The sequence below is a fragment of the Pelophylax lessonae genome (assembly GCF_965119305.1).
Source record: "Pelophylax lessonae genome assembly, chromosome: 2".
Classification (NCBI taxonomy): domain Eukaryota; kingdom Metazoa; phylum Chordata; class Amphibia; order Anura; family Ranidae; genus Pelophylax; species Pelophylax lessonae.
In genome coordinates, this window is record NC_138769.1 from 387,671,040 (window position 1) to 387,697,490 (window position 26,451).

Below are 26,451 nucleotides of genomic sequence, written 5' to 3' on the forward strand. Positions count from 1 at the left end.
GGATGAATGTTGTTAAGATACTATGTAGCAGTGACATGAAGGAATCTGGACGTCTGGTCCTGAGAACCCGACGCGTTCCAAGATTAAGTCTTCCTCAGGGATTTTTTGACCAGAAGATTCCAATTACCAATATTCTATAGTGAAAAAAGCATATTTATTTAGAATTCATTATATATATAATCTTGTATGTTTGAATCTTCTGGTCAAAAAACCCCTGAGGAAGACTTAATCTTGAAACGCGTCGGATTCTCAGGACCAGACGTCCAGATTCCTTCATGTCACTGCTACATAGTATCTGAACCACATTCATCCAGTCGCCTAAGTGTTTTATAATTTTTTGTATATTGAAATTCTGTCACTTTTTCAATTGTGTTTCATTTTTTGTAATATGTGCTAAATAAAACTTTGAAATTTTAAATTTGAGTTGGCATCCGTCATAGTCCCAAAATAGGGGGTTTCCTCTTTCTGTATCTTTCACAAATGATCACATCTGTACCTCTGCACTCCTTCTTCACCACTGACCACCCCTGCACTGCCCCCCTGCGCTACTCCTTTACCACTGATCAGCTCTTCACCCCCCTGCATTCCTCCTTCAACACTGATCACCTCTGTGCCCCCTGCATTCCTCCTCCACCAATCACCTCTGCACCCCTCTGCACAACTCCTCCACCACTGATCACCTCTGTATCCCCCTACACAACTCCTCCATCACTGATCACATCTGTATCCCCCTGTACTCCTCATCCACCACTGACCACCTTTGCATCCCTCTGCACTCCTCCTCCACCACTGATCCCCTCTGCCTCCCTCTGTACACCTCCTCCACCACTGATCACCTCTGCATCCCCCTGCACACCTCCTCCACCACTGATCAAATCTGCACTCCTCATCCACCACTATACACCTCTGCACCCCCCCTGCACACCTCCTCCACCACAGATCACATCTGCATCCCCATGTACTCCCCATCCACCACTGACCGACTCTGCACTCCTCCGCTGCCATTGATCAACTCTGCACTCCCATGCATTCCACCTTCATCGCTGATCACCTCTGCATCCCACTGCACTTTCTTTTCATCCACCACTGATCACCTCTGCACCCCCCTGCACTCCTCATCCACCCACTAATCACCTCTGTACTCCCCTGTACTGCTCATCCACCACTGATCACCTCTGCACCCCTCTGCACCCCTCTGCACTCCTCATCCACTACTGATCACCTCTGCACCCTCCTGCACTCCTCATCCACCACTAATCACCTCTGCACTCCCCTGCACTCCTCATCCACCACTGATCACCTCTGCATCCCTCTGCACTCCTTCTCCACCACTGATCAACTCTGCACTCCCCTGCAACACTCTTACACTGCTGGCCCCTGTTTTCATAGCCTTCCTTTTTAACCACAGCCGACTCCTCCACTGCCACTGATCAAGTCTGCACTCCCATGCATTCCACCTTTACCGCTGATCACCTCTGCATCCCACTGCACTTCTCATCCACCACGGATCACCTCTGCACCCCCCTGCACTCCTCATCCACCACTGATCACCTCTGCACCCCCCTGCACTCCTCATCCACCATTAATCACCTCCGCACTCCCCTGTACTGCTCAGCCACCACTGATCACCTCTGCACCCCTCTTCACTCCTCATCCACTACTGATCACCTCTGCACCCCCCTGCACTCCTCATCCACCACTGATCACCTCTGCACCCCTCTGCACTCCTCATCCACCACTAATCACCTCTGCACTCCCCTGCACTCCTCATCCACCTCTGATCACATCTGCAACCCTCTGCACTCCTTCTCCACCACTCATCACCTCTGCACTCCCCCTGCAACCCTCTTACACTGCTGGCTCCTGTTGTCATATCCTTCCTTTTTTACCGCAGCTGGCTCTAATATCAGGCATGTGCAGCTGTCTTCTATGCCACTGCACTATACTGTCGCTCCACCTATTGTTTATGACATTTCTATCATTCACGTAATAAAAATGTAAGAAAAACATCGCAAAAGATGATATTATTGGTATTAGCACTAGTAATAGAGGAAATAGGACTGTTTTTTTTTTTTTTTTTCTTTTTTGTGGCACTTCCCCTAAAAGGCCTATGCATTGCTGTTTGCAAATGAACCTAGTAATGAATAAAAACTAGCAATTCAAAGAAAATTCTGTGAATTGTTGCTGAGATACAAGTGAGTATAGATTAGGGGAATGTGTTCACAGGTTGAAAGCTAATTGATCATTGTGGTTTATCTAGGTTTTCCCTGTAGTTCCTGATAACATGTACAATCAAACACCTCCTTTTCTGGCACTATTCTGGCAACTGATTACAAACAAACCCCGTGTATTTGTGAATGGAGCCATTCCACAATAAATAAAGATATATGTTGTGTGCTGTATTGCAATGGTAATAATTGCTTTGCAAGGCAGGCTTTTATCAGGATATTGCACAACAGTCCAGGCTCATTCCTTAGTCCTCCCTTTCTATAAATTACAGAGATCTGTTAGATAACACTGACAATTTTTTCAAAGCATGTGGATAAAATATGTGAATTTCTAACTGGCATAAAAATTTGCTGCAAAATCTTTAAAATACAGTTGATGGACAAGCAAATTGGTATGTGAAAAGCAAGAGTTGGCTTGAATCTGGGAGGTTTGTAGAGCGCTAAGTCTTCTCCTATCAACTGGTTGTGGCAGTTATGTGATTGGGTGACATGGCCCAAAGGTCCCCTTACTAGTTCAGTAAGGTTCTTTGGAGATCATTTTCTTTTAACATAATACTATATCTACTCAGTTATATGTGTTTCAATAAAGAGTACATATTCAAAAAGGATTAGGATCTGATAGTTAATAGATATCATTTTTTTTAGGGGGGGAGGGGGGTAACTGACTTAGGAACATGGGAATCTTTTAGGATTCCCTGCACTTTTTCACATTATAAATGAAATTAGTAAATTTCTGGCAAGACTTCTAATCAGAAAAAGAATGTCTTAATGATATTACAGTACTGGATCACTATTGGAGGGTACTAGCTCATCCCTTCACCTTACAAATGAATACGGTATTTGCCCACAATTTATTCTCTGGGAAGATTCCCTTCACCTGATCAAGCAGCTTTTAGTTACATCATCAAAATCTGTTCTTCAGTGGGGAATGGTGTTTGCTATACAATTCTCTACTTGTATGTGGGGAAAAATTGGATAAGAGGTCAAACACCACTTGACCAGTTTATCTGGAAGGAATTGGTAATTTTTCTGCCCCACATGCGGGCTTATGGCCCATACACATGATCAGAAAAATGTACAAAAAACACCACTTTTAAATCAATCATACAATAATCTGATCGTTAATACACAGCTTTCGAGAGCAGATCGCAACTGTTCATCCGATGGGATAAACACGAACATTTTTCTTGTACAATACGTGAGCGTACGATTTTCATTTAATCAGTATAGTTGCCGTTCAAAAATACAATACAGATACACTACAACACATTACTTCCGAATTTTCATTCTGTTGTACGAGAATTTTCGAAGCTTTAGTAACCTCTTCAATTAAAAAAAAAAATGGATGATCATTCGTCCAATGATCTCATTGTGTGTACCAGGCATTAGGCAGGTTGTACATAACCTCCTTCTTCCTCATTTCAGCATCAGGAGATGCCTAGGAACTCTGCAACCTTTAACATTGTTACCTTTTTTGAGGTGTGCAATCAAGGCAGTGAGCATTTCAACTAACTATAGTTGGATCATAGGGTGTACATTAGGAATCTACACACATTTCAATGGAGAAGCTTTAAAGGGGTTGTAAACCTCTGGACATTTTTATTTTTTTCAATAACCCCGCAAGGTAATGTCATAATGTGCTAGTATGCATTGAATACTAGCACATCATGTTATACTTACCTTAAAGTGATCGTAAAGTCTTGTTTTTTTTTTTTAAATAACAAACATATTATACTTACCTCCTCTGTGCAGTTGGTTTTGCACTGAGCAGCCCAGATCCTCCTCTTTTTGAGTCCCTTGTTCCTGCTCCTGGCCCCTCTCTTCTATTGGGTGAACCCACAGCAAGCAGCTTGCTATGGGGGACCCGAGCCAAGCTGCAGCTCCGTGTGTCCATTCAGACATGGAGCTGCAGTTCGGCCCCGCCCCCTCTGTCTCCTAATTGGCTCACTGTGTATGATTGACAGCCGCGGGAGCCAATGGTGCCGCAGCTGTATCTCAGCCAATCAGAAGTAAGAGTCCCAGGATGGCCGAGGGACTTGTGGACATCGCTGGACACAGAGGGGGCACAGGTAATTATTAAGGGTGCTGGGGGGCTGGTACACACAGAAGGCATTTTATCTTAATGCATAGAATGCATTAAGATAAAAAAAACCTTCCTGACGTTACAACTTCTTTAAAGCGAAGCTCTTCCAGCACCGAGATGTCAGAGCTGCAGGCGCTCCCATCTTCACCTGTCTTGCTTCTGGGTTTGCAGATTCTAGCTCTGTGACTGGCCAGGAGCCGCAATGACATCACTCCTGCGCATGCAAGAGGGAGCAGTTGTTTATGGCATAGGGCTCTGAAGGAACGGCACAGGTGGCCGTTCCTTCAGAGTGCATGTGCCAGTGATTTCACTGGCTGCATGTACAGTAAATATCTCCTAAATAGTGCCCGTTTAGGAGATATTTACACTACCTATAGGTAAGTCTTATTATAGGCTTACCTATAGGTAAAAGTTAGTGATGGAAGTTTACTTCCACTTTAAGGTGTAACTGCACTTTCAGTGCAGATACACTTATTTCCCTAAAGGGTAACTTCATTTTTGTGGGGGGAAAAAATAGCAAATAAAGAAAAATAATATAGTGTATACAATTGCAACACAAGTTATATTGTAATTGAATGTTATTAAAAATGACCTTTCCTTTTCAATCTGCAGCCGCTGTAATTTGTTGAAAATGCAATATGGCTACCTGGAGTTGTTGTGTACACAGAATGTGCACCAAACACCCCCCAGAAACATAATTTCCTGCTTGCGTGATTGGCTCACTTATTTTCCCAGCAGTCTGCCTAAGATACAAGTCAGATTTCAGACATCCCCTCCAACAAAAATTTCATTTTCAGTGGGATACTCCCAATTGGAACACATCTAAAGGGATGCAGGCCCAGCAGATTTCCTCATTAGTGCTCTGCAGCTGCACAGCTGATTGATAATTATAAAACCACTCCCATTAGACTCACTCAGCACAGGGGAACAGAGGAATAAACAGAGGTTTCTTCAGAATAATAAAAGGTAGGAATCTGCAATAAAGGTTGTTATAATACTTGCAATGTACAGAGATCACCCAGAGGGGAATGTTTTTTTTCTCAACAAAAGTGGAGTTACGCTTGAAGTCCTCTGCTCTTTCTGCAAACCTTATACTCGCCTGTCCTCAACGTAGTGAGATCTGGGCTGCCCAATCTTCCTAAAAACCACACAGCTGCTTGAATTTACTCTTTTACGTCTTCTTATGCACAGCAGATCAGGGACAGGTAAGTAGTATAAGACTGGCAAGAGAGCCTTGAAAAAGTCAGTGAAACTACACTAAAAGTGCAATTAAACTTTAATAAAGAAATTTATTTAACCATATTTAAATATGTATCTTTAGAAATTACCTAATGTCTAGTCATTTACATTTATTTCATTATAGCTGATGGAACTCAGCCTAAAGTATGCTCTGGTGAAGCATAAAATGACAGATGAATTAATGTAAATCTAATGCTGTTTTACTTGATAATTTTAGTTTGCAATATGATATACATTTATGGTTTTCTTATGCAAAGTTGCCAGCTCAAGTCATTCTCCAGCCCTGTTGTGCAGGCGGAAGCAGTACAGTGGAAGATGCAGTATGGCAGTGCATACATTATTAAATGCCTCAGAGTTCCTTCTAATACATAAGCATGTTGTATTCTCCTGTCCCTTCTGTCAGAACACATTATTAGAGATAATCCTGTGCTAGGAAAAAGGCTGTTTAGCTGACAGTAAAAAAAAATACACATATATATATATATATATATATATATATATATATATATATATATATATATATATATATATATATATAAAATTGGAAGCAGCCCACATTACAGAGATTTTTTTTTTGTTTGCTTTCAAGAAGAATACATGTTCTGTAAACCCTAAGGGACAATTATGTTTCTGTATTGCATTTTTCTAAACTAATATTAACACATATATAGACAGTATTTATGTTTCCTTTTATAGAAATGCAGGTATTTCTAAGGCAAGTATACTAAGGTAGAAGGCTATAATCTGTGTGGCCACCACATGAATTCGTGGACTAATGGTTTAGGAATAGGGATGATCAAACGGTTCGGGTCGACCACCGGTTCGACCCGAACATTGGCTGTTCGAAATTCGGCCGAATTCCGAACTTTTTGCTGAAAAAGTTCGGAACTCGGCAACCAGAACCGACCAAAATGCAATGGGACAGGAAATGGGCTTTAAAAGCCCGTGATTGGACCAGAACCATCAGTAAAAACCAATTGAGGGGGCAGGAGAATGCTAGGAATGTGATTGGAGTGACTAGGGGGTCCAGAGGCCAATCATTAGTGAATACGCCCCCCAGTATATAAGATAGCCCCCGCCAAATTCCTAGCATTGTAATACAGGGCTGTGGAAGAGAGTGGAAGCAGTTCTGTTACTTCTGCTACAAAGTGTCATTTAGAAATTTTTAGTGTGAGGAAAGGGATATCTAGTGTAGTTAGGGTGCTATTTTCCACTTTAGTTAGCTTTAATAATCTAGTTTCTGTAGGGAAAGTGTTAAGTGTAAGGGGACCGTGGTGTAGTGTAGGGTTAACTGACTCTGACTGCTCTGGCAGGGTGACAAAACCCTTCCATGTCAGGGTGACTGCTATAGAGAAAAGATTGTTTCTCTTAGGTCACTTACAGAACAGCGATATGGCTTCTCGCCGGTCAGCCTGCTTTTTGCTGCAGGCGTTCATAGGGCTTTTTTGAAGACATGTTTGGAGTCAGGCATGACATCTGAACTTCTGTATAGGGGTATATATACACACACATGTATGTATATATACACCTACACATACATAGGTGTGAAAGTAGCAGAACACTATGCTTGCGCTAATTAAATAATTAACAGGCATATGTCTCCGCTCCTATCACACCTATATATGTATATGTGTATATATACATATAAGTGTGTGTGTATATATACCCCTATACAGAAGTTCAGATGTTTTGCCTGCCTCCAAAGACCCCAAAAAAATGCCCAAAAAAATGCCTGCGCCAAAAAAAACGCCCAGGTGTGTTATTGCAGGGTTTTTTTGGGCATTTTTTGGGGGTCTTTGGAGGCAGGCAAAACATCTGAACTTCTGTGTAGGGGTAAATATACACACACACTTATATGTATATATACACATACACATATATAGTTGTGATAGGAGCGGAGACATATTGGTGTTAATTATTTCATTAGCGCAAGCATAGTGTTCTGCTATTTTCACACCTATATGTGTGTAGGTGTGTATATACATACATGTGTGTGTATATATACCTCTATACAGAAGTTCAGATGTCATGCCTGCCTCCAAAGACCCCAAAAAAATGCCCAAAAAACGCCTGCGCCAAAAAAAAAAAACGCCCAGGTGTGTTATTGCAGGCGTTTTTTTGGGGCATTTTTTTGGGGTCTTTGGAGGCAGGCATGACATCTGAACTTCTGTATAGGGGTATATATACACACACATGTATGTATATATACACCTACACACATATAGGTGTGAAAATAGCAGAACACTTTGCTATGGTACATTACAAGGATTTTAACAAACTTTGTGGCAGATTCCTACCTTTTGTTATTCTGAAGAAATCAGTGTTTGTTACTCTGTGTCTCTGTGTTGAGTGGGTCTAATGGGAGTGGTTTCATAATTATCTATCAGCTGTGACACCTGCAGGGCTCTAATGAGGAAAGCTGCTGGGCCTGCATCCCTTTAGACGTGTTCCTAGTGGGAGTATCTCACCAAAAATTACATTTTTGTTGCAGGGGATGCCAGAAATCTGACTTGTATCTTAGTGCAGACTTCTGGGAAAATTGGTGAGCCAATCACACAAGCAGGAAATTATGTTTCTGGGGTGTGGTCAGTATACATTCTGTGTACACAACACCTCAAGTTAGCCATATTGCAGAGCATTTTCAGAAAATTACAACAGCTGCAGATTGAAAAGGAAAGGTCATTTTTAATAAAATTCAACTACAATATGATTTGTGTCGCAAATTGTATACGCTATATTGTTTTTCTTTATTTGCTATTTTTTCCCCACGAAAGTGGCATTACCCTTTAAGACAAATAACTTAGAGCTTGTGCACACAGATACCCGATCCAGCAAATATGACTAAATCCTAGTCTTCCATATTATTACTTTGGTCATCAGACATTTTTCTAGAGGTTGACAGTGCTGGTGTCTCATTTTTTTCAATATAACACTTCTCTGAATACTATATGTATTGAGCCACCTGGCTGTATGCTTTTTTTTTTCACTGGAAATTAAATAGCAAAAAGTGCTGTTTGTATCTTTTTTATATCAGTATGTATGAGACCCAAGACAAAGAAAATGTATAGTTCAGATTTAATGGTGTAGCATACCTCCCGACATTCTGAGATGGGAATGAGGGACGCCTATTGGCAAAAGTATGTAGGCATAAGACATACCTCCTGCTGCACCCCCTTAAAGGAGAACCATACAAAATAATGATTAGTTAAACCCCCAAGTATTTTTTTTTTTTTTTTTTTACCACTACTATTCCTTTATATTCTTGAAATAATTAAAACCCGTGCTAATTATAAAAATAGTGAAAGTGAGAAATTAATTTTTTTAACATTAAGTAAAATGATTAGAAAAGCAGCTGCTGTTCACCAAGTAAAAACTCAGAAATAAATGACCAACAATAAAACAGCGCTTGCAATAAAACGATTAACAATCTTATAATATAATTATTCATATGTAAAATATCTCATGTGCAAAATATAGTGCAAAAAACGCGCAATAGTGCCTAAAAAATAGTCCAAAAACTGTGCTATTCCTTAAAAGTGCAAAAAGTGCTAAAAACAGTCTATAAGTAGCGCAATTATGCTTTATACAAGAAAGTTCTTGGAGTGCCTCGAAAAAATGTGCTGGGGTGCTTCCAAACAATCAAACAGTGTGGGGTGTTTCACTCCCCTCCTGTAGCCCCTCTCACCGGAAATAGTGGACCCTCAGCTATTTCAGTCAGACAAGCTTGAAACTAGTGAAACGAAAATCCACTTGGTATTGGCACTCTGTCACCTTGTAACGCCTTGTAACGAATCTTTAGCAGCTCAAAAAGAAACAGACAGCCCACATAGTTAAGTGCATAGAAACAGATATTTAATTGCCCATATAATAATTTACCTACAGGAGATTCCATGTATAAATGGCATGTAAAGGAAAACGGCATGTGGAAATAGACATGCAGCATTTCCGGGAACGCCGACTGGCGTGCGTTCCACGGATACCAGGAAGTGACGTCACTGGTTACAGCGTACCCGAAAATACGTTGACGCAGTTCGCCCCACCTTCCAGGGCATCATTAATAGATGACTGTCTGTTGATGACGCCCTGGAAGGTGGAGCGAAACGCGTCATATTTTATGGACTATTTTTTAAGCATTATTGCACTTTTTTTGCACTATATTTTGCACATGAGATATTTTACATATGAATAATTCTAGTATATATTTGTTAATTATTTTATTGCAAGCGCCGTTTTATTGTTGGTCATTTATTACTTTATTTTGGCTTTAGAAATTTACAAATGCGCCATGTTAGAAATTGGATGAAAGTTTTAGCGCTGGGAAACACTTTTTAAAGAATAAAAGTGCATTTTATAAACAACTATATAGATCGAGGACAAATGGGGAAGAAAAGAGGGACAGAGGGACTTTGTTTCAAATCAGGGACATTCCCTGTAAATCAGGGACAGCTGGGAGGTATGGTGTAGTGTTCAATAGGGGTCATAGTATGGGGTAAGGCCTAAAAAACAAATGCAGTGAGTTGACTACTTCAACAATGCTGATCAACTTTCTACAATGGAAGCTATGGATCACAGCTTGGCTACATAAGTGTTTTTGCAGACACTTATAGACCAAGGTTCTAGCCAAAAGAGGGGACTGTTTTTATTTGTCCTTTGTACTGAAGTCACAACCCACACACCTGGACATGTTATTGGTTTGTGATATTTGTGTGATTTAACCATGTCTGATAAGGTAAATCATATGATACTGCAGGTAATGTTGTAAGCAGGAAACCAAGGGGTTTAGAGTTGCTATCACCCTTAAACTTCCTTGCTCAGTCAAGATCATCCTCACTTGCTATGTGAAGGTAACAATGTAATGTTGTGGCACAATATTACTGGTACCCAGGGCTTTCTTTCAGCTGGAACTTGGTGGAACTCAGTTCCACCACCTTTGGCTCAGGCCCTCTGCTATCTGCTCACCACTATCACTTGTAAACAGAGAGGTTCAGCTTCTGTGTGTACAGGTGGCAGAATGTCTCCCAACGGCTCCCACAGATCCGATCTCCTGAGTGTCTCCTACTGAGTGCAGAATGGGGACAAGGGAGATGCAGGTGCCCGGTTGCAGTGCAGATGCCGACAATCCCTGTGGATGATCTCCCCGCAAGTGAGGGCGGCAGAGTCAACTCCAGTGTGTGGGGAAGTAATGAACCCCTAAACTCTGCACTCTATTTGTAAACCCCCTGAACCCTGCACTCTGTACATAATGCACTCCTGGTATTCAATGCCTCTTTGAAATTTGACCACGCCCACTATTTGATGCGGTTCAAAGTGTGTGTGCTGGGGGGCCATGGTTGAGTTCCTGCACCTATTTTCTGAGAAAAAAAAATCCTGCTGATGCCACATTATATAATTATTTGCATATTAGTACATTTACCACATTTATGAAGATCATTCAGGCCCATAGCATATGGCTTATTAAAGATAGCTGTATGATTCAGTGTTGTCCCTCCCTGTGTTTCTAAAGTCTTACTAAAATAGTGTTTATGCTAGTGTATTGACACAACTGCCAAAAATAGATGTGCTGCAAGAATTTATAGGTGACAGCCTATTATCTTAAATATATGTATAGTCCATATCATAATTAGTTTTATGTTTGTTCTTACCAATGAGTAATTATAAACAAGGGGGTTGTTTAATGTAATATTTTTACACCACTGAGTCACATAAATGTAGTTTACTCTATTTGTCATGCTATGAAAAGGTGGAAATTAATGCAATATAAGGAAGACTAATATACAGTATTAACAACCCTATAACAAGCAAGTAGGAAGAAGAAAATCTTCACCTGTGTGTTTGCTAGAAGCTTTATTGGGAAAGCATCTAAGGGCCCGATCTTCAGAAAGAAAGAAGATTTATTGTTTTAATAGTAGAGGGCCATCCATATCTTCTGGCCAGTATTTTACCCACTTCTGGTAGTGTTTACTGCTGGGTTATTGGCAGTGAAAAAATACCCATACAGCACTGTAGCGTACGCTCTCACCCCTAACCCTACATTAAATGTAAGCCCAAACTGAATGACATTTAGTTTACTAAACTGCTGTGGATCATAAACAATCACTATTTTTTTTTTTTTTTTATAAAATACTGTTTTTACCTTTTAATCTTTTTAGCATGTCAGTGCTGCTGATCTTCTTCTCCATCCTCGTTCAGCCACTTCTTGTCTTTATGCATTGACTCCATCATCAGCTGCATGTCTTTGCTCTAGACCTGCTTCCTGGTGGCAGCAATGATGGACCATACCTACACAATGTATGTTGGCACAGCCATTTGTAGTCTCTTATTAGGGAAGCGTGTAACAAGGTGACAACACAGGAACATAGTAGGGAGACAGTTGTCATACCATAACAGAAAGCACCTGCACAAGGATCTTTATGGCAGGACCACTGGGTATTCTTTTATTGAATACTGCAAATTTAAAGTGATTGAAAAAAAATTTGCAATAACACTACACTTGATTCTAATCATAACACCTAACATTATTTCTGAACATTAAACCTCAACCTAATGCAAAATCCTGAAAAAAAGTGCCCATATCCTAATCCCAGACTCAAACCCTAACCCCTAAAATGCAGGTTTTACCTGAACCACATTGGTGTCAAACATTACCACTTCCTAGAACTGAATCAACCGCTTTTTCCTAGATGTCAGATATGCTAGTACATACCACCCTGGTGTGACCTAAAATAGGTATTACGATGTCCTGAGGAGAAGGGGCCTTAGTTCCCCAAATGCAAAAATTATGTCTTTGCCAATGCAACATTAAAATACCTTCAATCATTAATGCATCAGACAGATTTTCAGATAAAAATGCTACTGCTATGTATATGTGTTTACTTTCAGTCTTGCGTTCATTTCTGCTCTGGGAAGTGCAACACTCCAGCAAAGCCATCAAAAGTCATTTTTCCTTATTCTAGTTGGTAAAAAATGATGAAACCCAATTGGTTACTCTCATAGACATGCACACAGGGTGTGCCCTAGATGTGCACACCCTAATAACCCTGTGTGGTTCAAATTCCCCCCGCTGCATGCCCAGCCCCCCCCCCAATATTTCATCAAAGCCCCCCAGTTGGGGCCCTAAAACAATTGTAAAATATAATAAATAATAATATTGTAAAAAGTAATTCAAAAACAAATTAAAAAAATATCTTAAGAAAATAAAAAACTACTGACAACGTACATTGCCATACTGACAATATCCACTGCTCTTCTGACACCGTCCTCTACCCTTCTGACACAGTTCACTGCCCTACTGACACCGTCCACAGCTCTATTGACTGACACCATCCACTGTTCTACTGACACCAACCTCTGCCTTACTGATGTGTCCACTACTCTGCTGACACCATCCACTGCCTTTCTGACACCGTCCTCTACCCTACTGACACAGTTCACTGCCCTACTGACACCATCCACAGCTCTACTGACTGACACCAACCTCTGCCTTACTGATGTGTCCACTACTCTGCTGACACCGTCCAATGCCTTTCTGACACTGTCCTCTACCCTACTGACACAGTTCACTGCCCTACTGACACCGTCCACAGCTCTACTGACTGACACCACCCACTGTTCTACTGACACCAACCTCTGCCTTACTGATGTGTCCACTGCCCTTCTGACACTGTCCATGTTTTAATACATGTTTATATTTATTTATAAGTGTGTGTGTCTGTGTGTGTCTGTGTGTATACACACAGACACACACGTGTGTTTGAGCTTTGGGGTGCACACCCTAATGCAATAGGCTGCACACACCTATGGTTACTCTCAATTCTGCCATTGACACATCATTCAGCTTTAATCAATATGCTTTGTACAACAAAAAATGCATACATGTTATCAAAGTAGAAACTTAATTTATGTCAATGCCAAGTGTTTTTATTTCTTAATGGCCATAACCCAAAAAATACATTAAATATATTGTGGAAGCCAAAAAAGGGGATGGCAAAAAATGCTAATGAGTATAGTAAATACAAAGAAAACATGTCTACTAGACAGTGCTGTGAGGGAAACCCATGAAATGTAGCAAAATAAATAGAGCAGAAATGCTTCTTGCTTGCCCTTTGTATAGTTATTATTAGAACAAACACGCTTGAATGATCCAAGAAGCCAAACTACCTTCCAGCATTTCAATGTAGTGCAAGCACAGCAGGAGACTGTGCTCGTTCAGTGTACCTCACACACACCAAAATCTTCTTAGTGATCAGAGCCTCCACCTTGCAAGATGACCTGCAGCTACCCATCGGCACACTATATCATATTTTACTTATATACCTTTATCTCAATGCAAGGAAGGATGAATGGCAGTGATGCATTACTTTACTGGAAGCTTACTACACAGAGCTTAAAGAAAATAATCCAATAAATCACAAAATGTCATTATTACCACCCGCACTCATTCTTTAACCATTTAGCCATGACTATGCTAATTAGAAGAATGCGGTAGAATAGAATATATTTATTGGGCCAATTGTAAATAGATTTTGGGGGAGATTTACCAAAACTGGAACACTCATAATCTGCATCTGTGCATGGTAGCCAATCAGCTTCTAACTTCCACTTGTTCAATTGGGCTTCGATAATAAAACTTGGAAACTGATTGGTTTCTATGCAGAGCTGCTCCAGTTTTAGTAAATCTCCACCTTTAAGTTTACACAGGCTGCAATAACCCTCTGTGCATTTTGGAAGAAATCAATATATCTATTTAGTTTGCATTTAAGATGCATTTTAAAAACATGATGCATTTGTATGCTTTACATCGTGTTTTATAGTAATTCAGAGGGTTTTGGTGATTGACAGTATTTGAATTTAAAGCAGTTGTGGATTGTAGTTGAACAAAACGAGCTGTAGTCACAAAAAAACCCAATGTAGCCTGCAAGGAAAAAAAGTGTACAGTGTCCTGTCAATTTTCTCAATATATTTTTGGCAATTATTGTGTGTTAATCTGCTGAGTGGCATGGTGTATAATTTTGAAATATACAATATCTCCCAGTGGAGTATAATGACGCAAAACATAACATTACTCCAAACTTCATCTAATTTCAGCCATGCTTATATAGATGAAAAGCAGTCAAAAATGTATTGATGAGAAACTTACTTTACCAGGAGGCTAAAAGTACCCATAGACATCATAGCTATGGTATAGAACAGGGACCCTTGGTCATCATTATTGCAGGAACTAGGGATTGTTTGGGTTGGATTTTGTGGACAACTGCAGTTGCTTGCCCTGAGATACAACCTGTTTCTTGGGTTATTTTAGGACCCCCATACTGGAGTTACACACCTGCACTGATAATTGCAAGGAGGTACCACTCCCCATGTTAACTATTTTATGTAATATATAAAATGCAAAATGAAGCACAGTACAAACATCCCTACTGTAGCAGAAGGAGGAACATAGAGGAACATGAACCACAATGTATGAACTTTAATTCATTATTTCGTTTATCACTAAACCGATCAAACAATACTTGAAACTGAAATTACACACATAGGTGGGCCTACCCTTTACTCCCAGCAAGAGATACGCAGTAAAAAAGTTACCTAGAATTTTGGGTTCTCTCTCTTGCTTTCCTATGTGAGGGTGATAAAGAAGCATTGTAGACTCCTGACACTTTTTACCTTTGTTGGGAATACAAACTCCTTCCCATCATTGATGCATTAAAAATAGAAATAAGCAAAGCAGTGAAGTAATCTTTTTTTTTATAAATTATTTTATTGAAAAGGACACGGCATATGACAAGTCACATAAAGGAGTATAAATACAAACTCAATGAGTAATATCAAGATAGAACACAATACAGAGCTCTCGGTCAACATATCTAGTAGAAGATATCAGATGAACAATGAATCAAAGCATATAGACAGATAGTATACCACAACTCAATATAAATACGCTGCCCCCCGGGAACAGAGCACATAGAGAGGCATGTTACCAGTTGAGCAGTGAAGTAATCCTAACTAACTTTCCCTTGCTGTATTCTGCCAAGTGCATCCTGTTAAAACTAGCTGAGCTGAGCAAAATAGTCAGAGGGATGCATGCTGTCCACATAACACCAGTTTGACATACCTGATCTAAATTTACCAAACATAATTACAGAAGAAATCTGGGTGAACTGCCATTGGACTTTATATATTCAGTAATATTTATTCTTGCAAAAACAATACATAGACACCTACAAAAGTAACAATCATTTCCTTATTCTGAAGTGTTTTTCTAGCTTCAAATTTTTCTTCTATTTTTAATTGCAAGTAAATTCCAGAGCTGATACAGACTCAAGAAATGCCAGACCCAGCTATTTATTTTGGATAACATAGAGAGTCTGTATTTGTATTGTGTTCATGTGGAGTACTGTAGTTTATCAAGCCTATAATGAACGCTTTGATGTCAGACAGTTTGGTTCCTCTTTGAAAGTTATGTCTGGAGTTAAATATTCACAGGAGATATCAGTAGAAGAACAGCCATAAATCATAAGTGACATTAGTTACTTTCAATACCTTTTGTGCGTTGTTTCCATGCTTTGTTTTCATCAGCCTAAATTGTATATTTTAGAAATATTGTACATTATGTGAATTTTATGATTATGATTGCACAAATATGCCAGCCACATATCAGTAGACTCTTAAATTGATAGTGCCCCACAGACAAATTACATCCTAGTGTTACTTACCCGCATCCTGTTCATCAGATGCACATTCTCAAATAGTTCAACTGGTTTGAAGGAGATGGAGTTTGGACAAGTCTTAGAAAGCTTAGATTAATATAATAGATATATTTGTTTATTCATTATATGTACAGTATTTAAAGTTGATTTTTTTTACTTTATGGTTTGCAATATTATAGCAAAGTCATCATCAAAAAGGCAAAATATACTTGTGAAAAGCAGCCATAGAAAAACTTTGAGGACAAAATGGCTTCCTTTAAATAGATAGATTTTTTTTGAATATCTTTTGATTCTGTGCTGTGTCTTTGAGGGTGAGTTATTTGGATGGTATAGTCATGACTGAGTACAACTCGCTCCCCAGTGTTATCTGATACTGTTTTTGGATCAGTTGGACTTTGTAGATTGGGCTTTGTATCCTTGTACAACTACATGTTATCTTGTTTTTTTTTATCAGATTTGTATTTTGCTGAAATAATAAAAAAAGTATTGAAAAATCTGTAAGAAATTAGATTAGCTGGACCCCTATGCCTGCATGGTGGCTCCACTGCTTTCTGCTATGACCTCAGTCCCTAGGAGCATAAGAAGAGTGATAGAATAATGTGTATATATATATATATATATATATATATATATATATATATATATATATATATATCCAAACCTTTCTTTTTTTTTTTTTTTTTTTTAGTTTTGTAGTGAACTGCTAGAGAGTTGTCCCCATTAGGGTTTCCCCTTACCTCTTGTTCTGGGGACAACTGTAGCATTTTGGATTTCCTCTCACTTTCTTTCTTGGTGACAATGGTGACCAGTACAAATAGAGTGATGAATCTCATCAATGAGTACATAGACAGCAAAACTGGACTAATAATCTGACCCTTCCCTACTATATGCAAAACAAACAAAAGAAAATCATTTTCATAGATATACACTTTAATTAAAAGAGCAAAAGGGCTAATAATGCATACAAAAAAGTAACTATATATAAATATATATATATATATATATATATATATATATATATATGATTTTTATTTGAATACTGCATAAATACATAAATTCCCATAAATAAATTCAAAACTATTAAAATTATGTGAACTCCAAATCAGTCAATAGTATAATAGTAACAGTATAACAGAGGCCAACACTATTATATAACAAGTATACCTGCCGAGTAAAAATATGTGGTACTGTGCTGCCAACTGCTGAAAGTGACTATTCAATAAATAGTATAAAATTATGTTGGAAGTATTTCCTACTGTGATGGCTGTGTGATGTTATACCAGTGATTTAGGGTTTATATGTTTTTTTAGGGGGGTTCATTCATAATTCAGAAAATATTGTACACCTATTTTGTTAAAATATAGGAAGGCTGTATCTTTTCTTTGGGTTCATGTTCCAAAGAGGTTTCCAAAGCTTCTAGAAAACACTAACACACATGGCCTTGTTTAATAAGACTCTGTAATGTGCTGAAGTTGTGTGCACTGTATAGTACCCTATAACAATTCATCAGACTACATCTTCTAACTGGCCACTATAATTGTACATTGCAAATTAGGTGTTTCTCAGTATTACAAGGCAAAAGGCACGCAAAGCAGCAAATGCTTTAGGAACCATTAGCAAGATATTACAAATGAGGGTTTTGGGTAAAATCAAATCTTCCATCAAGCATGGAAGGTGTTCGTTGCTGCTATTGGGCCAGGGATATATAATGGCATTGTGAGGAACATGTTAGACATAATAGATGATATACAAAATAATGCTTTAAGATTGTCATATACAGTTTGTGAAAAAGTTTTACATGTCCTATCTTGTCTAGTCTACCAATTTATTAATCTATCAACAATTATGTCTTTATGAACAGCTGTCTCAAACTTGGATGCAGAAAGTAAGCTGAGCGTGTATTACAAGACAACTGTGCACCAGCAGAGGAACATCTTCCTGCCAACCACTAGACCACCTTGTGTAGAGGAGCTTCATCGCCATGCCAAGCAAAATCTGCGTTCCATGCGTAGAGGTGAGTTTTTACTCCTTATAACTAATTAGATTCCAGGTAACCTCATGTATCCTGCTCCTACTTATATTTCATATTTATGTATTTTAAAGAAAACCTGCTTTGGAGAAATATGTCACTTCTGATCAGTCCCTCTGCAAATGTTAGTTGCTTGAATCTTATGCTGACTCCTCCTGCTGTATGCAGATAGGGACTTCTGACTTTACTATGACTTTTCTGATCTACGTGCTTTTTTTCTGGGCTTTTTAAAAAGTATTGATGTCAGTAGGTCAGAATTTCAGCATAAAAGCAGCCCCCATATTGCCTTCATGATAGTTTTCCTTTAAACACGTTACTTGTACTGGATCACCATAGGCTTTTTAAGCTGCAAGTTCAGATTTGATATTTTAAATTGTCACTGGTACTGCAATAGATTAATGTTCTTCTAAAAAGCTGTAAACATAAATATGATTTGCACAGCCTCCCAAAGGCAGAGGTTTGTATATTGACTTTTATTGGAAATTAAAAATATTCCCGAAAAGGCTAGAATATTTTAGAATAGAAGAAAATTGCTGCATGTAAATCACTGGGAAGGATAATTCAAGAGATGATATCTTCCTGTCAGCTAATGTGGGATCCACAGTACTGGCTTTTCTGCCCTGCAGGAGTAATTATATCATGAAAGTGTGGCTTTCCAGCCTGTGCATTATTGCTGCTGTAAAAGCTTCATATAACAAAGGAATTTTCATCTTTCAAAGTAAAGCCTGTGAGGAGAAGGTGTGCTCAACCTAAACATTGTAAAATCCCTATTATGCTTTTGCATTCTACAGTCCATCGTGTGGCCTTTGATGAAGTCTGGTAAAAGAGATTTTTCAAGACCTCCATTACCCATGCATTTTTATTTGGTATTCTGGGAGATGGAAAGAGTCAAATTTAGGTCACAGCTGTTTTGGCAAATCTCTTTTGGTTTCTTAGTAAAACCATTGCATTCTTATAAAGTGTAAAATCATTGGAACAGTGAATTTTCTCTTTACCTTTCTGAATGAGATGGTATGGGGTGAACCTAGTAACCCGTTTACTTTGTCATATATGAGAGCAGTATCTGTCAAGAATGCTTCTGGAGGTGCCTTTTATTTTTTACTAAATAGAAGGCTTTGAGCATAAAAGTTAACTCTGTCCCTTGTCTTGAAATTTTCATTTTAAAGTACAGTGTATTGCAGTACAAAAGTGCTTTGTTTGGTTCTTAGCTATAAGTTGACCTATAAATCAAAAGGTCCTTATTTTTGATGTTCAATAGGGTTGAGCGAACACCTAGATGTCCGTGTTCGACGGGTTCGGCCGAACTTTAAAAAAAAGTCCGGGTCCGTGTCCCGGACTTTTACCGAACTTTTCCCGGACACCGAACCCCATTGAAGTCAATGGGGACCCGAACTTTAAGGCACTAAAATGGCTCTAAAACACCAAAGGAAAGGGCTAGAGTGCTGCAAATGGCAGCAAAACGTAATTAAGAGCATGGCAAGTGCTCTGCAAACAAATGTGGATAGGGAAATAACTTAAAACAACAAAAAAAAAACAGAAAAATAAAACAATGTTCTTCTTCATCTCTGAAGGACGAGGCCCATATGGAGTAGGAGGGAGGTTGAGGTGGTGGTGGATGTGGCGGTGACATAGGCGTGCGCACAGGGTGTGCTGGGTGTGCCTGGGCACACCCTAATCACCTAGGGCACATAGCATTGCCAGTGAGGAGATGGGAAAGATCTCCCTGGGACCTGCTCTGCTCTATTTCTCCTTGCCTACAGGTACATGGCCCCGATACATTACTCTCCCTGCTGGCAAACACATGCATGTGTATTTCAACTTTGGGGTGCACACCTTAATGCAATAGGCTGCGCACACCTATGGGCGGTGTAGGTGGAAGCGGCGGTGGAGGAGGACCAGGGCCGGATTAACAGCATCATGGGCTTGGTGCTGAGGATTTTGAAGGGCCTTAAGGGCCGTGCCTTGCCATGCACCCAGAGGAGGAAGGGTGCAGCCATGCATGCCTAATTCAACATGGGATGCTGTCTCTGAAGCCCATAAACACATCCATGCATCGCCAACTGTCCCTCCTTGTCCGGCCTTCACGCTGTGTGGGGAGGTTCTGAGGGTGCTGCCTGGGGAAGCGAGCATAGAAGCCAGACTTCTGTGTTTACAAGTGACAGAAGAGCGGTAACAGTGAATATGGCCAACTCGGGGCCTATATAAAAGGTAGGGGCCTGGAGCTGCAGCTCCAATAGCCCCTACATTAATCTGGCCCTGAGGAGGAGGACGAGGTAGCCAACACTGCTTCTTTTCAAAAATTTTAAATGAGGGTACACCCCAAAAGAGTGAGAAAGAGCAAAAATGGAACAATGGGTGGGTAAGGTCGGTATCCATTGCTATTCTGCATAAGGTACGGAAAAGTCCCGTGGGATCCATGCCTGGTTCATTTTAATGAACGTGAGCTTGTCCACATTGTCTCTGGACAGGCGGCTGCGCTTGTCTGTTATAACGCCCCCAGCCGTGCTAAATACCCGTTCAGATAATACACTGGCTGCAGGGCACGCCAGCACCTCCAAGGCGTAAAGGGCAAGCTCAAGCCATGTGCCCAATTTGGAGACCCAGAAGTTGAAGGGGGCAGACCCGTCATTCACTACATGTAGGCGTGTGCACACATACTGCTCCACCATGTTGGTAAAATGCTGCCTCCTGCTAAGACGTTCCATCTGAGCTGCTGGTGCTGCTGTTTGTTGTGGCGTGCTGACAAAGCTTTTCCACATTTCGGCCATGCTAACCCTGCCTTCTGAGGTGCTGGCGGTGCCCTGGTTGCGTTGGCGACCTCCTCCTCCTCCTCCTCTGCCTTGTGCTTCCACTGTGGCCCCGCTGTCAGATGGGAATGCCAGCAGCATGGCGTCTACCAGCGTGCGCTTGTACTCGCGCATCTTGCGATCGCGCTCCAGTGAGTGAATTAAGGACGGTACGTTGTCCTTGTAACGGGGATCCAGCAGCGTGGCCACCCAGTAATCAGCACAAGTTAGAATGTGGGCAACTCGGCGGTCGTTGTGGAGACACTGCAGCATGTAATCGCTCATGTGTGCCAGGCTGCCCAGAGGCAACGAAAGGCTGTCCTCTGTGGGAGGTGTATCGTCCGTGTCCTCTGTATCCCCCCAGCCACGCACCAGTGATGGCCATGAGCTGGCCTGGGTGCCACCCTGCTGTGAACATGGTTCCATCTCCTCCTCCAGCTCCTCCTCCTCCTCATCCTCCTCATCCTCCAGAACTGTGCCCCTGCTGGACAATTGCGTCCCTGGCGTTTGCGTGTGCAGGAACCCACCCTCGGAGCCCCTTGCGAATGACTGCCCTGAAAGCCTTGGAAATGTTACCTCTTCATCCTCCTCCTCCTCCTCATCCTGTGCCACATCCTCTTCCATCATCGCCCGAATTGTTTTTTCAAGGAGGCATAGAAGTGGGATAGTTAAGCTGAGAACGGCGTCATTGCCACTGGCCATGTTGGTGGAGTACTCAAAACAGCACAACAAGGCACACAGGTCTCACATGGAGGCCCAGTTAAATTAAATAGCGGAATAGAAAATATGATCCAAAAAAAGTGTATGTATATCACACGTACACAACCACACTGGGCCCCAATTACTATTGTTTGTACCCCTAAAAGGCTAGATGAGGAGTAGGGGGAGTATGGAACAGGCAGCACCCTCAAACCTTCAGAAGTATGAGATGAACCCCAACAACTTGGAAAGGTGGATCTCTCTCACACGTACCGACACAGACTATCCCGCAATTCAATTGATCCTCAAAGGTTTTTATTGAATAGCGGAATAGGAAATATGATCAAAAAAAGTGTATGTATCTCGCACGTACACAACCACACTAGGCCCCAATTACTATTGTTTGTACCCCTAAAAGGCTAGATGAGGAGTAGGGGGGGTATGGAACAGGCAGCACCCTCAAACCTTCAGAAGTATGAGATGAACCCCAACAACTTGGAAAGGTGGATCTCTCTCACACGTACCGACACAGACTATCCCCCAATTTAACTGATCCCCAAAGGTTTTTGATTAAATAGCGGAATAGAAAATATGATCCCAAAAAAGTGTATGTATATCACACGTACACAACCACACTGGGCCCCAATTACTATTGTTTGTACCCCTAAAAGGCTAGATGAGGAGTAGGGGGAGTATGGAACAGGCAGCACCCTCAAACCTTCAGAAGTATGAGATGAACCCCAACAACTTGGAAAGGTGGATCTCTCTCACACGTACCGACACAGACTATCCCGCAATTCAATTGATCCTCAAAGGTTTTTATTGAATAGCGGAATAGGAAATATGATCAAAAAAAGTGTATGTATCTCGCACGTACACAACCACACTAGGCCCCAATTACTATTGTTTGTACCCCTAAAAGGCTAGATGAGGAGTAGGGGGAGTATGGAACAGGCAGCACCCTCAAACCTTCAGAAGTATGAGATGAACCCCAACAACTTGGAAAGGTGGATCTCTCTCACACGTACCGACACAGACTATCCCCCAATTTAACTGATCCCCAAAGGTTTTTGATTAAATAGCGGAATAGAAAATATGATCCAAAAAAAGTGTATGTATATCACACGTACACAACCACACTAGGCCCCAATTACTATTGTTTGTACCCCTAAAAGGCTAGATGAGGAGTAGGGGGGGTATGGAACAGGCAGCACCCTCAAACCTTCAGAAGTATGAGATGAACCCCAACAACTTGGAAAGGTGGATCTCTCTCACACGTACCAACACAGACTATCCCCCAATTTAACTGATCCCCAAAGGTTTTTGATTAAATAGCGGAATAGAAAATATGATCCCAAAAAAGTGTATGTATATCACACGTACACAACCACACTAGGCCCCAATTACTATTGTTTGTACCCCTAAAAGGCTAGGAGTAGGGGGAGTATGGAACAGGCAGCACCCTCAAACCTTCAGAAGTATGAGATGAACCCCAACAACTTGGAAAGGTGGATCTCTCTCACACGTACCAACACAGACTATCCCCCAATTTAACTGATCCCCAAAGGTTTTTGATTAAATAGCGGAATAGAAAATATGATCCCAAAAAAGTGTATGTATATCACACGTACACAACCACACTAGGCCCCAATTACTATTGTTTGTACCCCTAAAAGGCTAGGAGTAGGGGGAGTATGGAACAGGCAGCACCCTCAAACCTTCAGAAGTATGAGATGAACCCCAACAACTTGGAAAGGTGGATCTCTCTCACACGTACCAACACAGACTATCCCCCAATTTAACTGATCCCCAAAGGTTTTTGATTAAATAGCGGAATAGAAAATATGATCCCAAAAAAGTGTATGTATATCACACGTACACAACCACACTAGGCCCCAATTACTATTGTTTGTACCCCTAAAAGGCTAGGAGTAGGGGGAGTATGGAACAGGCAGCACCCTCAAACCTTCAGAAGTATGAGATGAACCCCAACAACTTGGAAAGGTGGATCTCTCTCACACGTACCAACACAGACTATCCCCCAATTTAACTGATCCCCAAAGGTTTTTGATTAAATAGCGGAATAGAAAATATGATCCCAAAAAAGTGTATGTATATCACACGTACACAACCACACTAGGCCCCAATTACTATTGTTTGTACCCCTAAAAGGCTAGGAGTAGGGGGAGTATGGAACAGGCAGCACCCTCAAACCTTCAGAAGTATGAGATGAACCCCAACAACTTGGAAAGGTGGATCTCTCTCACACGTACCAACACAGACTATCCCCCAATTTAACTGATCCCCAAAGGTTTTTGATTAAATAGCGGAATAGAAAATATGATCCCAAAAAAGTGTATGTATATCACACGTACACAACCACACTAGGCCCCAATTACTATTGTTTGTACCCCTAAAAGGCTAGGAGTAGGGGGAGTATGGAACAGGCAGCACCCTCAAACCTTCAGAAGTATGAGATGAACCCCAACAACTTGGAAAGGTGGATCTCTCTCACACGTACCAACACAGACTATCCCCCAATTTAACTGATCCCCAAAGGTTTTTGATTAAATAGCGGAATAGAAAATATGATCCCAAAAAAGTGTATGTATATCACACGTACACAACCACACTAGGCCCCAATTACTATTGTTTGTACCCCTAAAAGGCTAGGAGTAGGGGGAGTATGGAACAGGCAGCACCCTCAAACCTTCAGAAGTATGAGATGAACCCCAACAACTTGGAAAGGTGGATCTCTCTCACACGTACCAACACAGACTATCCCCCAATTTAACTGATCCCCAAAGGTTTTTGATTAAATAGCGGAATAGAAAATATGATCCCAAAAAAGTGTATGTATATCACACGTACACAACCACACTAGGCCCCAATTACTATTGTTTGTACCCCTAAAAGGCTAGGAGTAGGGGGGAGTATGGAACAGGCAGCACCCTCAAACCTTCAGAAGTATGAGATGAACCCCAACAACTTGGAAAGGTGGATCTCTCTCACACGTACCAACACAGACTATCCCCCAATTTAACTGATCCCCAAAGGTTTTTGATTAAATAGCGGAATAGAAAATATGATCCCAAAAAAGTGTATGTATATCACACGTACACAACCACACTAGGCCCCAATTACTATTGTTTGTACCCCTAAAAGGCTAGGAGTAGGGGGAGTATGGAACAGGCAGCACCCTCAAACCTTCAGAAGTATGAGATGAACCGCAACAACTTGGAAAGGTGGATCTCTCTCACACGTACCAACACAGACTATCCCCCAATTTAACTGATCCCCAAAGGTTTTTGATTAAATAGCGGAATAGAAAATATGATCCCAAAAAAGTGTATGTATATCACACGTACACAACCACACTAGGCCCCAATTACTATTGTTTGTACCCCTAAAAGGCTAGGAGTAGGGTGAGTATGGAACAGGCAGCACCCTCAAACCTTCAGAAGTATGAGATGAACCCCAACAACTTGGAAAGGTGGATCTCTCTCACACGTACCAACACAGACTATCCCCCAATTTAACTGATCCCCAAAGGTTTTTGATTAAATAGCGGAATAGAAAATATGATCCCAAAAAAGTGTATGTATATCACACGTACACAACCACACTAGGCCCCAATTACTATTGTTTGTACCCCTAAAAGGCTAGATGAGGAGTAGGGGGAGTATGGAACAGGCAGCACCCTCAAACCTTCAGAAGTATGAGATTGTGTTCACTGTACCCCACAAAGATTGAGTTCACTGCACCCCACAATGATTGTGTTCACTGCACCCCACAAAGATTGTGTTCACTGCACCTCACAAAGATTGTGTTCACTGTACCCCCCAAAGATTGTGTTCACTGCACCCCACAAAGATTCTGTTCACTGTACCCCACAAAGATTGTGTTCACTGCACCCCAAAAAGATTGTGTTCACTGCACCCCAAAAAGGATGTTGTTCACTGCACCCCAAAAAGGATGTTGTTCACTCCACCCCAAAAAGATTGTGTTCACTGCACCCCACAAAGATTGTGTTCACTGCACCCCAAAAAGATTGTGTTCACTGCACCCCAAAAATGATTTTGTTCACTGCACCCCAAAAAGGATTTTGTTCACTGCACCCCAAAAAGGATGTTGTTCACTCCACCCCAAAAAGATTGTGTTCACTGCACCCCAAAAAGATTGTGTTCACTGCACCCCACAAAGGATTTTGTTCACTGCACCACAAAAAGATTGTGTTCACTGCACCCCAAAAAGGATGTTGTTCACTGCACCCCAAAAAGGATTTTGTTCACTGCACCCCAAAAAGATTGTGTTCACTGCACCCCACAAAGGATTTTGTTCACTGCACCCCACAAAGATTGTGTTCACTGCACACCAAAAAGGATTGTGTTCACTGCACCCCAAAAAGATTTTGTTCACTGCACCCCAAAAAGATTGTGTTCACTGCAGCCCAAAAAGATTGTGTTCACTGCAGCCCAAAAAGATTGTGTTCACTGCAGCCCAAAAAGATTGTGTTCACTGCAGCCCAAAAAGATTGTGTTCACTGCAGCTCACACACAGAAAAATGGATGTGGATCACTGACACCTGCCTATCTCCAATCCCACACCACACAGCAATATCGATTGTAGTTTGTAGAACACAGTTTCCCTAAAATTCAGCAGACTCTGTCCCTAACAGGATTGA

The 26,451-nt window shown here is 41.0% G+C and overlaps 1 protein-coding gene across 3 annotated transcripts in view; it reads left to right on the top strand.

The window, feature by feature from the left end:
• NHS (NHS actin remodeling regulator) overlaps nucleotides 1-26,451 on the top strand; it is a 286,415-nt gene that overhangs the window by 230,913 nt on the left and 29,051 nt on the right. For all 3 annotated transcript variants that reach the window (XM_082246759.1, XM_082246760.1, XM_082246761.1), the window contains exon 2: nucleotides 18,115-18,267. In XM_082246759.1, the coding sequence (XP_082102885.1) occupies nucleotides 18,115-18,267 (153 nt within the window). The remainder of the gene's footprint in view (nucleotides 1-18,114; nucleotides 18,268-26,451) is intronic.